The sequence below is a fragment of the Acartia tonsa genome, chromosome 4 (assembly GCF_053477335.1).
Source record: "Acartia tonsa isolate MP-2025a chromosome 4, ASM5347733v1, whole genome shotgun sequence".
NCBI classification, from domain to species: Eukaryota; Metazoa; Arthropoda; class Copepoda; order Calanoida; family Acartiidae; genus Acartia; species Acartia tonsa.
In genome coordinates this window covers 27,215,628-27,234,468 of record NC_137263.1, presented here as the reverse complement: position 1 = coordinate 27,234,468, position 18,841 = coordinate 27,215,628, and the positions used below count along the sequence as shown (strand labels likewise).

At 30.2% G+C, this 18,841-nt stretch overlaps 1 protein-coding gene across 1 annotated transcript in view; it reads left to right on the top strand.

The window, feature by feature from the left end:
* mmd (disintegrin and metalloproteinase domain-containing protein mind-meld) overlaps window positions 1-18,841 on the top strand; it is a 64,992-nt gene that overhangs the window by 31,583 nt on the left and 14,568 nt on the right. The window contains exons 11-21 of the mRNA XM_080157318.1: window positions 1,164-1,237; window positions 1,798-1,979; window positions 2,200-2,374; window positions 6,788-7,013; window positions 7,513-7,658; window positions 7,911-8,084; window positions 10,172-10,256; window positions 10,580-10,783; window positions 10,932-11,085; window positions 14,948-15,047; window positions 17,030-17,068. Coding sequence (XP_080013444.1) covers window positions 1,164-1,237; window positions 1,798-1,979; window positions 2,200-2,374; window positions 6,788-7,013; window positions 7,513-7,658; window positions 7,911-8,084; window positions 10,172-10,256; window positions 10,580-10,783; window positions 10,932-11,085; window positions 14,948-15,047; window positions 17,030-17,068 — 1,559 coding nt within the window. The remainder of the gene's footprint in view (window positions 1-1,163; window positions 1,238-1,797; window positions 1,980-2,199; window positions 2,375-6,787; window positions 7,014-7,512; window positions 7,659-7,910; window positions 8,085-10,171; window positions 10,257-10,579; window positions 10,784-10,931; window positions 11,086-14,947; window positions 15,048-17,029; window positions 17,069-18,841) is intronic.

The window sequence follows — 18,841 nt, the reverse complement described above, 5'->3', positions numbered from 1 at the left end:
CTTATTTATTTATTGCTTGACTACTAGGTTATTTTTGTCATGAAAACTGTGAATTACAATGGTGTGAAATAATGGCAATGTAACTGTAATGATATCAAAAATATTGCACATTAACACTCGCTAATGAAATTGACAAATTTACACTATTTTTTATCCTTAACACAGTGACAGTATTTTTGCTAGCTGTAGAAATGGCAGCACCCCTAGACTCAAAGTTTGCTTAGGTTAGTCAAGCAACAAATATTTGCGCAAAACCATCCTAATCTGGAAATTTAAATATTTTTGTGCTTTCCTCTTATTGATGTTGTCTTCCTTGTTTATGGTACAATCAGGATGGATGGAGAAATAAGATGATATAGTAATTGTTTATATGGAGGATAATTACAATCATGTATACAACAAGTATTTAACATATTTACAACTAATCAGACTTATTCAGCACAACATACATACAAATCTCATACAAGAATATAACAAACTAGGAACTTAATTATGGAAAGATTTTTTGAGGGAGTAAAGATAATGTCTCATTGCCTTTCATATTTTCTTTAGAAATATTTATAATATAAATATCTGCAGTTTTAAAAAGTCATGTTGCAATTAAAGAAATTCTAGGTACACAGGAAAAATGGAAAGAAAGAAAGAGAGAGAAAGCAATACAAATAGAGAGAGATCCTCTGATTAAATAATTAAGTGTAATTGATTGACCCAACAGAAGAATTCATGTATCTATGTATACACAAGAATTCATGTATTCATGTATGTATAGTGTATACTATAGTTGTATATAACTATTAGGCTACCTAAGTGATAAATAACCAGTAATCAAAATAGAAAATTTTAAACAAAAAAGGATAATACCGCAGAACTAGGACGTTGCCGTTTGAAAAGAAGAGTGAGCAGGGGCGTTCAAGCTTTTCAATTTGGGGGGGTAAAATTTTTTGAAAGAGAGGATAATCCCTCCAAAATTTTTACCCCGGGGGTAAAATTTGCTTATGGGGGGGGGGGGGGGTAATTAACCCCCCTGAAATCTGTTATCAAGAAAATATATGATATAAAATTTATGCCACCGAAGTGATACAGACCAACATAAAGACCCTAAAAGAAAATATTAATTGATATGAAATAAAAATAATAATTCTATTAAAAATATTAATTTTAAGGTGATGGATGATTTCAGTACATATATTAACAGTCAGAGTTATGATATACAAAGGGATACAACTGTTCTGCTAACGTAAGTTTTTTTTATTTAATTCTAGTCGTTTCGTCACTAGCCCCTGATAAAAAATTCTATTTAATAATTTTCTATCTTCATAACTAATAAAAGATTTATTTTCATTAAAAAAAAATGAAGAGAAAAAAGTTAGTGAGTCCCCTGCTACCAAAAATACCTAAGTTAGTATCCTGTAAAGTTTGAAAATCAATATCTTATCTTGGAATGACATCTAAGACTGAAAAGGTAATCCCATTTGTCATAAAAAGTTTGATAAAATCCATTTGAATCAGTTTTGTTCCCTGTCAGTTAGACAAACTTTATATGTGCATCGTTATCCACTAGGTGGACACCTGCTTTTAATACAAGACTTTTTATTTGCATTAAAAAATCTTTTTACATTAGAAAATGGATATATTTGTATTTGTTTATTTTCATTTAGATTTCGAAACAGACATTTTATGGTAAATTTTCGGTTTTTATTATTCTTCAAAAGGTGCTTTAACCTCCACTTTCAAATTTTTAAATTATTTATTATACAGGGAAATCTTCTAAATACTAAAAATAGTTAAAAATTTCAGTGGTAGATCGTTCATGCAAGGAAAGACTACAACCGCGAGTGTCAACATGATCTGTACTAAGAGATCTGTTGGAGTCAGTGCAGATATTAATCCATTTGAGCCTCATATCCTTGCGAGCAACCTGGCTCACGCCATTGGACATAACCTTGGCTTTGCTCATGATGAAGTTCCGTATGGTTCAGGTACAAATAATTTATAATTTAAAACACCAGTTTCAGATATTTTAGGTGGTTTTAAGAGATAATCTAATGGTAAAAAGATAAGAGTTAAAATAAGTAAACGTTAGACTAACAAACAACTTTCAGTAGCTTAATTACCAAAAATTTAGACGAATAAAGAATATATAAAAAAATACTTCGTTTATGTTTCTAAAAAATAACTAATAATCCTCCCTATATTTAGCAGGAAGCCTGAACCTAAACCCCTGCGGGTGTCCAGATTGGCATGGTTGTATCATGAGGTCAACAGTATCTGGTGAAGATGGAATCCAGCCTTACAAATTTTCTGCCTGTTCTGTGGATCATTTCCAGCGCTGGATGGATCAGGGATCTGCTCTCTGCCTCCTAAATAAACCAAGGAAATTTTGTGTGCTTTTTAAAACATACCTTGTACATAAAAACAAGCATGCCTGAAAATTGTGGAACGTTAGATCTAGCCATTTACGAGTTTTTGCTGGGCAGACACTCATAAATGCACTTAAGATCTTTTAAATGAATAGACAAATAAAACTTCTTATTGTTCTTGTTCAGGTTTTTTCTAAATATGTCATCTAGGACTATTATTATGCAATACAAATTTGTAATATTTTATCAATTAGCTTTTTGCATAAACAAAGAAAAGAGTAGCAGAAGAACAAACATTTACAAATTTTTAACATTACAACATTGATGAAAATTACAAAGTGTATAAACTAGTCATTTTCCGTGAAACATATAATTTCTAAATTTCTAAATTTAAGTATAGGTAGTTTTGGCATATTAGGCCTTTAATAAAACAAGTTTTGCGTGCATATATTTTAATCTATACAGTACATACCTTTCTAAATTATCTAACTAATGATAGCCTAATCTTATAAATGATATTCTTTTCTATGTATACAAAAATGGAGAAAAAAAACATTTTTTCCCCATATTAATCTTATTTATTGCTTTCTTCACTTTTCTAATCCAAACATTTTCTCCTTTACTTGATGCTGTGAGAATTGGTGCAAAAAATATGACGTAACAAAAAAAATTAGCCAATGAGAGGCCGTTATTGACCAATGGCGGCAATGGTAGTGGCCGCCATTGGTCAATAACGGCCTCTCATTGGCTAATTTTTTTTGTTACGTCATATTTTTTGCACCAATTCTCACAGCATCCTTTACTTTCGTTCTTTCTAGAAATCGTATTTGCTTATAACTAGTTATGAAAAAGTAATACTGTCTTTATGATTTCAATAATTAAAATATTAGTCATTTTATGGCCCCTCTAAAACAATTTTCTCCATAAAGTTTGTTTGTTTATAAACATTATGCCGAATTAGTATGATTTGTATGTTGTTTGGCTGTGTCAAATTTTGCGTACCTTTTTCCTTCAAAATGCTTGTTTTATTTTCAATATAAATTTATAAATAAATATTTTTTTCGTCTTTTTATAAAAGAAAAATGATCTGTGCGTTGGAGGGGGGGGGACTCGGAAGGTTACCTACACCCTTCTAAGAGATATGTCCCTTGCCAAAAATTCTCCCCCCCCAAAAAAAAAAAAAATTTTTTAGCTTTTTCTTTTAAAACTTTAGTTGGAAAGGTGGTTGTCGACTTAATCACTCTATGCCCTAGGGACGTAACCGCTAGCTATATAATATTGCGTATTTTTTGTCCAATTTAGCGTATTTCTAAGAAAATAAATAGAATGTTTAAAATACTCTTATAATGTGGCCATTTCTTCAAATGAAGTTAGATTTCTTCCATTAATTATAAAACTTACTGTAGTAAAAGAGAATAAAATTTTACTTATCTTGAAAAAAAAGAAAAAGAAAGTTTTTGCCGGCCTTGTTAATATTTTCTTTTATTGAAGGTCTAATTTTGTGTAAAGACAGTTTCTTTCCCTCTATAGTTTCTCCTCCACCCTCTGGCATTCATACCATACATGGAAACAGTATATTGACATACAATTATACTTTATAACTTTTTATGTTGACTATGAGGCAATTCAAGAACGCTGTTGTTGCTGATTTATTCTTAACTTGCCGTTATTTTAAAGACTTTATGAATTTATAAATGTCTAAAATTTTCCATTATATAAAAGTGATCTAATAACACTTTGACTTTTTCTTGTCTTGCTGTTAATAACAGCGAAAAGTTTGGTATTGATTCTGTGTACTAACCTATGTTGTTATTCAAGGCAAACTTTTACAAACTCAGCATAAATTCTTTTCACACTATTTATTTAGAAACATAGACGAGCATAAACAACTATAGGCTAGCATAGGAAAGCATTAACATGCATAGACAAACATAGGCAAGCATAGACAAGCATAGAGAAGCATAGGCAAGCATAGTCAAACATAGGCAAGCATAGTCAGACATAGGCAAGCATAGTCGAGCATAGGCAGGCATTGGCTAACATAGGCAAGCATAGGCAAACATAGGCAAACATAGGCAAACATATATAAACATAGTAAAGCACAGACAAACATTGACAAATGAGAAAGCACAGAAAACCATAGACAAGCATGGGCTATCATATACAAGCAAAGCCATGCATAGACTACTATAGGATAGCATTGACATGCAAAGGCTTTTATAGGCAAGCATAGACGACAAGCATTGACGGCAGGCATAGACAATTATTGACAACTGTAGACAAGCATAGACAAGCATAGGTAAGCATAGACAACTAAAGACAAACATAGACAAGGATAGGCTAGCATACACAAGAATAGACAAGAATAAACAACTATAGACAAACATAGGCAAGGATAGGCTAGCATACACAAGAATAGACAAGAATAAACAACTATAGACAAACATAGGCAAGGATAGGCTAGCATACACAAGAATAGACAAGAATAAACAACTATAGACAAACATAGGCAAGGATAGGCTAGCATACACAAGAATAGACAAGAATAAACAACTATAGACAAACATAGGCAAGGATAGGCTAGCATACACAAGAATAGACAAGAATAAACAACTATAGACAAACATAGGCAAGGATAGGCTAGCATACACAAGAATAGACAAGAATAAACAACTATAGACAAACATAGGCAAGGATAGGCTAGCATACACAAGAATAGACAAGAATAAACAACTATAGACAAAAATAGGCAGGCATAGGCTAGCATACACAAGAATAGACAAGAATAAACAACTATAGACAAACATAGGCAAGGACAGGCTATCATACACAAGAATAGACAACTATAGACAAACATAGGCAAGCAAAGGCTACCATATACAAGAATAGACAACTATAGACAAGAATAAACAAGGCAAAACATAGACCTAAAAGCTTACAAAATCATAGTAATTCTGTTGTAATATTATCCAACCAGCTGCGTCCTAGTATCTGGGTCCTTTGTTTTGGAAAACTCATCTTAAAACTTAAATCTAAAAGTAGAAAATTCTAAAACCATCCCCGGACCTATGTTGCTTCCTAAAAATGAAGGTTCGGTAAGAAAAAAAACTTTATTACATTATATTCCCTTTACATTCACCCCATGAGGGGATGGGGATTTAAGGTCAATATATATTAATACTATTTCATATCTTAAATATAAATCGGTGAAAGATATGGAGATGTGGGCTGAGAGGGAGGGTACTAAACTTGGTTGGAAATTATGCATGGATATATTTTTATTTATTTTATTGCATTTAACAACTACAAAATGATTATGTACAATATGTATTATGCTATGAAGATGGAAGGATGTACTTCTATTTTAATGCATTATTTATCTCTAGGATTGATTAGATTATACAGATATTAACCACTAATCTGAGGATTATGCCTGTGTGCGTGTAACTGGTAATAGGTGTGTGTGTATTTCGGCTATGTGTGTGTGTGTGTGTTTTAGTTTATGTATGTGTTTGTGTTTGTAAATGTTTGTTTGATGCAGGTGTAGAACTTAATATAGCGCCATCATTTATTAAATGATTCACAAGTTCATCTAGAAATGCAATAGGCAAGTGATCATGGTCAGATCAACCTTTGCATCGGGAAGGCGGATCTTAATTGGGGGTGGGGTGGGGCAAAAGTAAAGGCATAAGAAGCAGAATAGTTTTAAGGAATGGTTAAGTTTGGAGAATGTTATACAAGAATAACTTTGTAATATTAAAGCTTATTTTTTTTGTTTTTAGCTAGGTTTGTTGGTTAAAAATGCATTCCACAAATCTAATATTTGCGAAGCTTTTCTACTAGGAGGGAACTTACGTTAGTCCTTAATGCATAGCTCTGATAGAAAATCTACGAATGTTAGAATCGCCCTATCCATTTTAACTTTAAGTGCAATTTTGAAAGCACATCAACTCAATAATCTTTACCTGGAAATTTATGACTATACTTCTATTTAAAAATGTTTTTTTTTGGCACCCTTTTTCAATGGATTTTCTTATTATCTTGTTTTTAAATTGTGATTCCTTTGTCGATTAGGCAAACTAAAAAGTTTAAAATGTAAATTCATCCTTTACAAGTATCCTGTATTTCAAGAATTTTGCAATAAATTGACATAATTTTCTGAAGACTTCTAAATAATATTATGTTTCTTCAAAATTAATAGCACTACCTCTTTTAATTTTTTAATGCTCGTCTGTCCGAATGTCTGATTTTTTGTGTAACGCTTTTTTGGATGTTGACAACCTTTTTTTCTTGGTCAATTATAATAGTTCTACTAATCTTCTACAATTAAGAAAGTAATTGTAAACCTTTAATGAGTAACCACAGTAAGATACTCCATTCAAAACAATTGTATTCTTATCCTAATAACAACATACAAAATGAATTAGTGAGGGCCCGGGACCTATGGTGATGCCTGGTCCAGGTGGGGGAGGATACAACCCAGGTCCAAGTATGGGAGGAGGGCGCTGTGGTAATGGTGTTGTAGATGAAGGTGAAGATTGTGACTGTGGCTCAGATCCAACATGTTCAGATAATCCTTGTTGTAGCAGCTACACATGTAGGCTCAACATTGATGCTCAGTGCTCAGATGGAGAATGTTGCCAAAATTGCAAGGTAAGTAACTGTTTCATACCTAACTGTAAATGACTCGTGAACATTACAACATAACGTGATTAACAAATGTAAATGTAAAATGACACCCATCAGACAAACAACTGTTGTATTAGACAAGGTATTATACCTTTACTTTAATTACTAATGTCACGCTTTCAATGCCAACAACAAGAAATGTATATTTTTCCCTTTGAACAATTGAGAACAACAATTTATCCATTAACTCTTAGATAATTAGCGGAAGAATTTCTATTTTTACTTCTTTTATTCTAATATTGTTTTACGTTACGAATTATTTGAGGCGTTTATTTTCTTCTCTATGAAGTTCCAATTTTAAATACTTAATTTATAGCAGTTTGACTTTATACTGGCATTTGATAATATATAGAATACTATACTACATAGTTTGAAAAATGCTGAATTTCAAAACAGAAGGGCAAATAATTTTTATCGATCGAAAAACTTGATTTTTTACATATTAAACTTTGTTTGTTTTCAGATAAAACCAGCAGGCGTTGAATGTCGTAAATCCATGGGAGAATGTGATCTTCCAGAGTTTTGTAATGGAAATAGTGGAGAATGTCCGGATGATTTATACTTTCAAGATGGCGCGGAATGTAGAAATGGTGAAGGGTATTGCTATGGGTAAGAAATATTTCTTGTTTCCAAATGGTTTACATTATTTAATAGATATCATCCTTAAAAGTATTTTGGACTTATGAAGAAAAAAAATTTCACCAGTTAGAAAGAAGTTCATTAAAAGTGCTTTAAATGATAACAATTGAAACAAGTTATTTTAAAAGATTAAAAGTAATACAACTTTTATACTTAATAATTATATATTTTGCAAAATTCTATTTTTCAATGCAAATTTTTTACTATAATGTTACCTTGTAGTGGAGTTTGTCCTACCATGAATGATCAATGTAAGAATCTGTGGGGTCATGGAGCAGTCAGAAGTTTAGTAGAATGCTTCTCTACGTATAATGTGAAGGGTAACCAACAAGGGAATTGTGGAAAGAAGGTTTATCAGTTTCCTGGACAGTCAGAATACAAAGAATGTAATGTAAAGTAAGTTAATTTTTTTAAAATCCCGCATTTCTTCATTAAAAAATATATTAGATTTCAAGATATTGTTTAAGATTTCTTTTTTGTTCTTCTCATATGAATGCTAAGATTCAGTGTAGCCCCGACTTTTTAAAAACATATACTTAATTACAGATTGCTTTTGGGGATATAGTTTATGCTATTGGTTTATAAACCTAATTTGTAGTAATGTTTGGTTAAATGTGAATACAAACCTATCTAACATAAGACACATTGTTCATATTAATCAGTAAACTTTGATATTGAAACATAATATTAGATGTGCAATACCACGGTTACTAATTAATATTTGTTAATGAACACTAGAGCAATATATACCTAAAGTAACAATAGCTAGAGAATGTGTTGTGTATTCAGTGCAAATGAAATAATAATTGTTACATCTTGGAAACAAAGATGCATTACTAAGAGGGGGACAATGTCAAACTTCATAAACAAGATGAATAGAAGATAGAAAAAGGAAGATTATGTTACTAACGTATAGCTTATATGAGCTTAAAGTGTGAGTTTGTATTTGCAACACTTTACAAACACATTGATCTAAAAACAATTTTTAATCAATATTCATAAATATTTTTAAAAACTAATAAATTAAACACTTTGATTGATATAAACATAGCATACAAAAAGAATTTACTTATTATTTTTCCTTATTTTGTCCTTTGCCACACCATTGTGACATGTTTTCCTCTGCAGTGCCTTTTAAATACACATTGGGTCAGTACAGGTTAAAGCAAAAAAAATTTTAAATGAATAAATTTTTTTCTCATACTTCCAATAGTTTTAAATTCTATTATCATTTATTTTTTTCTCCTTGATGATTTATTTTATATTCGCGTTTATGTTATTTATTGTGTGTGTACTGAGTAGTCGGGTTGAAATTCTGCAGTATATTACATATTGGCAAATATGATAAAGAAAAGATGTAAAGATGTGGGAATACAAAATAGAAATACATAAACCTGTCAATCTTACACCCACAAAATTTCTTTTTATGGGTTTTCATTACATTAACTATAGTAAAATATAATTGATATAGATATGTTTATCTTTTTTATCATATTAAATTTGTAAATCTCCGTCTTAAGAAATTTGTAGAGCAACAAACAGCATATTATATGCTTTTTAAATGATGAAAAAATATATTCAAGTAACTTGTACTTGAACAATGAAGAAATATGCATGTACTAAACATGTATGTATCTTCTCGATGAAAAAGTATAAAGCTTTAGATGGGTGTGAAAATGAATTTTGAATGATATTCTTGTGCCTTGCTCAACTACAATACATACTTCAACATAAATATATATACGCCAAGAGGTTTCTACATTAAATATATGGAAATATAAAGTTCCTGTGCGTTTGGTGTGTGTGAGTGTAACCGTCGGTGTGTGTGTGTTTGTGTGTGTGGTTTGTTGTTGAATGAATGTTTTTGTGACTATTTATACACCTATGTTTGTATTTTAAACAAGAACATTTATGTCCATAATTAGCGCAACAACAACAAAGGAATAATTAAGAAGTGATAGAAATGAAACATTACCTTTATCTATATTGACAACCATGGAATAGTTTGACCGAACTTGGTTGGTGAATAACTTATAATTATCCACAAGATATTGTTTCATATTGAATTCTACCTCAAAGACAACTCCGTTTATTACAACAACTATACACTGTGAAAATTAATTTTATGTAGAAATGCCTTTTTTAATAGCCTTAAAATCATACAATATTTATTATTAAAATTGATATAAGAAAGATAGAAAGTAAATTTTATAAATCCTATTTATTAACGTCTTAGAAAGCTGTTTGAATACAACAAAGATAAAAATACATATTATACGAACAAAAATATAAATGAGATACAGCATTGATACATTTGATATGAAAATATGACAGGAAGAGGAAATATGTCCCACTAATGCTTAGTTTATCCATTATACACATAATATCTGAGATGCAAGGTAGATACAAAACAACAACTTTCTTTAACTTATTCTGTATAAAGAATTTTGGGGGGATGCATTTCTTAATATTTGTTTGTTTAGGGATGTGATGTGCGGAACTATACATTGTATGAAGGGAAGAGATAAACCTGTAATAGAGGGAGTGGTCAGCCATATTAATTCTCAGGTAAAAACATTTTTGTTTTCTATCATGGTTCACAATTTAATGAGGATTTAGGGCTTTGAGAAAAAATATTTTGCGTGTTTTTTTCTGATTGAGATAAAAAGTATTTGTTATTTGTTTCTTTTTAAACAATGATTAAATATTTATAATAAGTGTTTTAGTATATAAATAAATTACAGCAAATTTCCAACAGATGTTATATAAATTATAAAAAAAAATATGAGGATGATTTAAGATTCAAGCCATTTTTTTTTGTTCTAAAATTGTTAAGCATCAAGTTAAATTTTGATATCCTCTCATGATATTTTATTATTTTTATTTTTTAGAGTTCCTTGGATAACAAACAGCTGGAATGTAAAGTGATGTCCGGAAGTTTACCTGGATATAAAGACCAGGGAATAGTACAGGATGGTACAAAGTGTGCTGAGGGAAAGATTTGTATGAACCAGACCTGTGTACAGATGGTCATGCAGGAGAACAGATGTATGTCAATTGTTGGTGGAAAACGTGTTGAATGCTCTGACCGCGGGGTAAGCTTCAGCTTTGCCAATTTGTTTTCATTGGAACACTACAGCTATTCAGAATATCATTGATAAAAAAAATATTGACTATTTTCAATGAATTTCAGAACTGATGCAATATATATGGAACTAGTAGATTAATGAAATTTGTACTTAGGTGTGTTCCAACCTTGGTACCTGTGTTTGTACTCCTGGTTGGACAGGCATGGACTGTTCAGTCAATATTCCTACCCCCTGGACAGAGGCCCCACCGGGTGGAATTACTCCAACATTCTTCGATCCTGGCACCACAAAGTCCAACACACATATATGTAAGTTTTGCATGATATTTTTCATAGGAAAACATTTTAAAAAGAGATATCAGTTGTTCAGAAAAAATTGTTTCAAAATAGAATAAAATCATGCTAGAGATAAATCAACAAAATTTTAAAACACTTTAGGTTAGGTTAAGTGAAGCACGGGTTAAGGGTGCCCCACCATAAACAAGTTTTTTTAAAGAATATAATTATTGAGTCGAGTGGAGGGGGGAGGGATGTGTGGTTCAAAGGTACATTTCATACAGAATCAATTTACCAACTTCTTTCTAGATTAAAATGAATCAATTTTATATAAATGAACCATTTTTTTTAAAATGATTAATTTGTTTTATTCTAACAAAGAACGACTGGAATCCTTTTTAGAACATAAGTATCCCTAAAAAATATACTTCATATGTTTCTTACTAATATATTTTCTATATTCAAACTAAATTCTGTATCATGTATAATAATAAATGTTTCACATTTAATTCCGATAAGAATATTTTCAAGAAAAAACTAGTCACAAAGTATGAATATTATAATGAAAAATTATAAATATTTTATCTTTTATTTATGAACAGTCTAAAATTTTCGAATAAAATTAGATTGAAACCATTAATGTTTCAGTTTTAATTTTACAATTTAATTGGCATTTTAAACCAATCAATGTTACTCCCATCTTCATTCAGGAAGGGAATAGGTATTGAAAGGACTTATAAACTATTTTTTAAAGTAGGGAGGGACTTACAAAATTTCAAATGATATTTACATAGTTGGTTTTATTTCATCCCCCTTAGGATCCCTTAAACAAGGGTAAACAGGTTTATATAAACTTTAATATACTAAAGCAGCATTTTTTTGATTGATTTCTCGTGCAATATCCTACTACTGTGTTTTCCGGATCTTGATTAAATTGCCAGCGTTGCAAACATTGATTTTAGTATTTGACCTGATTTATATTTTAAATGATTTAATTTAGTGAATATATCTCTAAAATTTTATCATATCTACATTTAAAATTATAAATATTTAAATACATTACATCTGTATAATTGTATAATAATACTTAATATGATGAAAATCTTATTTTTGAATAACACAATTCTTATTTAAACTTTTGTGTAGCGGCAGGTACAACGATAAGCAACGAGGTTCACGTGGATAAGGCAGCTTCTAACACTGTCTTCCTTGTTCTTGTATTAATCATCGGAGTGGCCATGATCTTCATATGCTTTGCTATGGCCGCCGTGTGCTATAGGTATTGTCACAACTACAACAGCAACAAAACCAAGCAAATATTATCAGCTTCTTAATCTATCTGAAATTTAAAGTTAGAAAATATATTTTTTTATGAATGCAGATATCTTAGGAAGCTGTTGATAAACTGGTTTGAATGATCTGTACGGAATGATGGCTAATGTACTTCTGTAATTGAGTGTGGATATCCAGCTTGTACTGTTTCTACATCACCATGTACCAATATAAGGTTCAACAAATGATAAAACAAACAATCTATAATTTATACTTAGGTTTTAGTATGCAATATTAAATAATTCAATTTATCTATTTTAAAAATCTGCCTTTTAATGTAATGACTTGGTATGTTGCTGTGAAATTAATAAAGTTTCTTTGAAATTATAATGATTATGTAGAATTTTTGTATTGTCATATTGTTGCACCATTATACACATGCGCTTATACACACAGCTTAGTAGAGCTACAACTATTCTGCTCTCCAGCCAGCTACAAACAATTATAACTAAGGATATTGTGTTGTTTGGTAACTATGTTGTTTTGTCAAACTATAATAATAATAATAGCTGCAAATGCGCATTTCTGTACTGCGCCCATGCTAGATGTTTAATATTATAATTACAATGTACTTTTATTTACAATATTAATATTACAGGAATACCATTTAAAACCCCAGCATAATATATTTAGTTTATTATGTATGTTGATAGTTATGTCAGAAACAATAGATTAAGGTAGATTGAATGAAACATATTTACTAGTCATACTTGATATTGTGTATCTATAAGTATAAAGTATGTTAACATGTATACAATTATAATGTTTATTAAAGTAAATAACAAGTGGAAATACTAATATCAGTAATTTGTAATAGATACACATTTAAAGTTTAATTAGGGACATTATAGTATTGTGTTGCATACCCGAACTTTAGCTACTAAAGAAAATTTCCGGTTATCAAAGATATTGAAACAAAATACTTTAATTTTCTTGTTACAGCATAAATTTATCACCAAAAGTAAGTCTAATGTAAAAATGCGAACGATAAAAGTCCGGGCTCAGCTCCGGTAACCGTAGCACAGTAATTCTTTTAGTATATTAAGGTTAACTGCAGACAGCAATCAATTTGCATTTAAAATCTGCAGTCGTAGCCGCAAATTTTGGCCTTAATTTTTTAATAATAAACTTTGCAAGTGCCGAGCCCTGCTCAAATATTTTTTCATTCTATTCTAAAAGATTTTATTTTACCTTTCAGTGTAAAGATTATTTTTCCCATGTCTATCCCAGCTTCATACAATCTTATATGTACATACATACTAATAGATAACAAGCACAATAATCTACATAAGTTGGGCATTAATACTGTTGTTTTTATGATAAAAGATATCAGGGCAGTTGTTGCCAATAAACTAATTATTTGAGTAGTTGGTAGATTTCTAAATATAAGAACGAGGAGCAGTTTCCCCGAATATAAAAATAAACTAATCATAGCAAATCTTCTTTGAAAACACACTATGTCGGTCAAAATATTTCAGAGATTTTTTTGTTTTAAACAAGTACCCTTGTCACTCAAAATTAAAGATTTGTTGGCTTCGTTTTCAATTTAAAAAAATGCAATATACAAGTATACCAAAGTTTTTGGACTGACGGTATTACTCAAGGAATAGAATAGCTGCGTCACTAATAATACTGCATTGTATTGGTCTTGTTATCCACAAGGAGAATATGAAATGCGGAATTAAGAAGTATAAGATGAATCTATACATACAATACTAAATACTTGCTTTATACATAATAAGGTTACATTCATACATACAAACATACACAGTATAAATGGATTATATACAAAATCATAATACGTGTATAATAACTGTGTATGCTTATTCAGACATACAGACATCTTAAAGTTTATTTCATTCTGAAATTGTCATAGTTATCATTTAATAAATGTATTTGTTGTTTGTTATAAGCGACAATGCAGAATACAGAGCTTTCTAAATATTTCTGCAAAACTTTGGCGCCATTGTAGCTCTGTATGTATTAGAACCAATAGAGATACTTCAAAGTTCACAGTGCTTTATAAACAACTGGTTAAAACATTCCATTCGGGCACTTGGGTCTAGTGTTTTTGAGCGAGCTTAACAGGAGTAAAAAATATCAATTTATTCGCGCCTTACATATCATTACCCACCGTTTATTACAAGTAGTATAAGAATAGATTTAAGTTCAGAATATATTTTTTAAGTTATTTCCCCTTAATGATAATCGAAAACAAGAAGAAATATAGCTAAGAACGTTTCATGACAAACTGATATAAATAAATTGACTTTAAAAACTAATTTTTATTGTTGGGGTTTACCCAGATTCTTAATGGTCTAACCACATCCCCCAACCATAAGTATATAGTATATTATTATAATAATGTTATGTTAAGTAAAAAAATACTTGTTCAGGAAGTTAATACAGATGAATTTACTTAAAATTGAGCTTAAAAACTACTGTAATATACTTATACAATATATTGTATTCATATAAATGATTGAAAGTATTGTACATTTTTTTCTATACTAATGTAGTTGGATGATATTTGCATGGGTTGAATGTTAACTGTTTGTTGTAGTAAAAGAGAGCGACAGCGACACCATCATGATGGTGATCATCCTTGTTGTGGGGGTTGGTGGCATCTTTATTCTCTTCGCCATTCTGGCACTCTGCTACAGGTGGGACATAATTATGCATAGAAAGTCAACTTTATTACGATGTTACATTTTATATCAATATTTTTTTAAACATAATACTTTTAATACAAAAATTTAGTTGTTAAATGATTGTTTCTGAAAATTGTATTTTTTATGGCTATTATTTGATGTAGACTGACAAATCTTTTTAACTTTTTGTTTTTATCATGAAATACTCAGAAATATTTTTTAAAAATTAAGAATTATATTATTACAGTTGAAAGAAAATTGTTTTTAACTTTCTTGTTTGTCCATAAGAGTGAAGGAAAACTTTAAAAAGACAAACTTTTATGGATGTTATTAATACTGACATTATTCCTACTCAATATACGTATGTATATACATATATATACTTAAAACTGTTTTGCTAAAAATAAAATTAACGAGACCCATAAAGACCAAAGGCTAAGCCACTAGTTGGATATAAATGATTATTTTACAAATTTTATTCCACTTGAAAAGAAAAACTTGTTAATTTAATTTGATTGATGTGGAATATTTGCGCTAAGTTTGAGAAGTGGCTTAACTCTAAGTTCAATATCGACCATCAATAGTTTTTTTCTTCATGTTTGCCTATTCTTCACATTCTCTCGAATCCTTTGAGGGAACTTAAACTTTTACAAATTCAATTATTCAACTAACAAACACTTGAATAACGTAGTATAACTTTTGTTTTACAATTTTATGAGAAAAAGGGAGGAATAGGATTAAATATTGTAATGATTTCCTAATCTAAGTATAGGGGCTCCGTAGAAACATCACAATGCTGATAATTCGCATACAGCTTATTTATGCCAAAAAATTTTAAGCAAAAATAATAACTGTTCAATTCTTGGCCTCCTTTAAAATGTTTAAAATTCAGTGTTTTCCAGTTAAAATTGTTGGACAAAAGGTCTTTTATCAAAATCCACTAAAAGAGCCCCACAATTAAAGATTAAATTGTAAAATATGTATATTTTTTAATAATTATGAAAAGGAAATTATGAATTGGATTATGGTTATAGCAAGCTGTTTTTGAAAATTTCTGTGTGATACTTAACTCTTATAAAATTAAATAATTCGATTTTCTACTTACTTTCATATATAAATCTAAATGTTATTTTTTCCTAAATCAATATATACAATACATGCATTTATAATACTATTAGTCATATGTTATTTTGCTTTAATAATTAAAATTGTAAATATAAAAATCATTTTAAGAAATTAGAAATATAGTTTAAACAAATTATAAGAAAAATTACTTTTTTTAATATCAAAGATTATCTTTCGAATAGTAATTTATTTCCAAATAATGTAAAATGACAAAAATTTTATGGAAATATGTATACAAATTTTTGCTTTTTAGAAATCATTTATTATTTTTATTCCATTTTTTTGTATTTAAAAAAAAGATATCGTTTTCACTTCTTCCACCAATTCAAAATAAATTTTTAGTGTTTTCTCGTCATTTGTATGTCCCTTGGGACATCTAAAACGATGGTCTCCAAAAACTTTGTCCGTCCATCCGTCCGTAATCCCATTTTTACTTTGTTCATCATAACACCTTGCGTAGTTGTTACAGTTTTAAAATCGTCTAAATAAGTGTAATCAATCTAGGACAGTATGGACGTCCGCATCCTGTCATTCTTTTGTCCGTCCGTCCGTCTAAGTATGTTAGGAAGAAATATAACATAAGCTATAGTAGGGATAGAAGAATAGATCTTTCAGTTTTGAAACATCTAACCAAGTCTATTCAATCTCGGGCAATTAGAAACTTAGACTATTGTAGAGCTACAAACATGGTTCATACAGTGTTTTGATCGCCTAATCATTCTAGAATATTTATCTGGTTTAGCCTGTAATGTTCACAATATATTTTTTTATGTTTAAGGTTTTTATGTCTGTACACGAAAGGCATCAGTTTTCATAAAATCTAGTCTTGTTAGACTTTTAAATAATTTTATTTCTACCCTTAATTGCAGGTCTTTAGTTGTTTACAAAAATATGTCAATGTGTGAAAGGTCAGTTTTATCGTGTAAAAAAACACAACTTGAAATAACAACTAACAAAATTTCAAATTTAACTTTATGATGATTTAGTTAATCCCTCACATTTTTTTATGAAACAAAGGATTTTTGTGTCTGTATGTTGAAATTTTGTCTTGTTTATATATAGTGTGTGAGAGAGAGAGATGTGACTAACTTGTAGGGACTAATACAAACACACAACATCTAACAACACAGTCAATTATGTCCATTCGTAGTGCAACATTTTAAACTAAAACAAGGATGAAAACTTCCATAAGTAGCGAAGTACAAAAAAAAATCTTGAAAAAGACGAACGGACAAAGTGAGTTATAGAGCAAATATTCAGTTGTCATAACAAGAAAGAGAGATGATATGCAAAAACTCAAAGAATTACGTAAACTTACAAAAAGTTTTAGGATTTTTGAAGCATGAATGGCAGATAGACATACAAACTTTGTATAAACTAGATACGCATATGTCATAGAAATCTTCAATGCAATTTTCAGCTGTTTATCTTCCATAGAAGCCGAGAAAACAAACAGGATGCCAGATTTATTTCATCACTTTATTGACAAATATTATGAAAATAATATAAAATATATAAAATACATTAATATGAATAATATACATACCGTCTTTAAATTGTGCTTACAGTGTTACGTACAGATTAACTGAAGAACTTAATGACGGACAGTCAAAGTGAATCATGGTGTAGCTTCGAAAAGATAAAAAATGAAAAACTAAGAGCAAAGTCAATTTTAGGCAGATATTGTCGACAGCTTACTGATTTTTTATTTGACGAGTTTAATTCTAAGTTTACTAGACAAAGAGAAATGGCCATGTTATAGAGTAGGTGCTACAACTAACACATATAGAGTAGGTGCTACAACTAACACATATAGACATACAGAATTATGTTATAGAGTAGGTGCTACAACTAACACATATAGACATACAGAATTATGTTATAGAGTAGGTGCTACAACTAACACATATAGACATACAGAATTATGTTATAGAGTAGGTGCTACAACTAACACATATAGACATACAGAATAGAGTAGGTGCTACAACTAACACATATAGACATACAGAATTACACATTTTATTCTCTGCCTTGTAATTTGTATGGTTCCCGCTTTTGCTTGCAAAATTATTTTATGTGTAAACAAATTCTGGATCAAGTCGAAAATACGAAGAAAGGTATTTTTTAAGTCTTGTGGCGGCTAAGCTGTTGGGCCCGCAACCTGCATCCATACAACGTTACAATCGGTAAAACAAAGTCTTTGAATAAACTGGAAGATAAATTTAAAAATAGCAGCAGTCAACACAGTGAAAGGGGTGAAAAATCCTCGTTTTACGCGGGTTTTCTCCAGCAATGTGCATAATTTAATGTCAGTTATTGTTTATTTTCTGGTGGTGCTCTTAAACTGGTTCTTATGCATTGTTTGCGAAAGTAGGCTGTTTTGGTTAGCCATTTGGGCGTTCGCAGCCTCTTGATTTAATGTAAAATTAAAGAAATTGTAATAAAAGTTTAATAAAACAATCTTAGAGATGGACACAAAAATATATTACAATCAGACCATAGACGTCCAAGGGGGGGGGGTAAAGGGGTGATTATCCCCCCCCCCCCCAACAAAAATTTTTGGATTTTCAATTTTTACCCTCCCCCCCCCCAAAAAAAAAATGCCTCTATGAAATAAAGATTACCCCCCCCCCCCAAATAAAAAAGCTTGGACGCCCCTGAATCAGACCTATCTACAAATA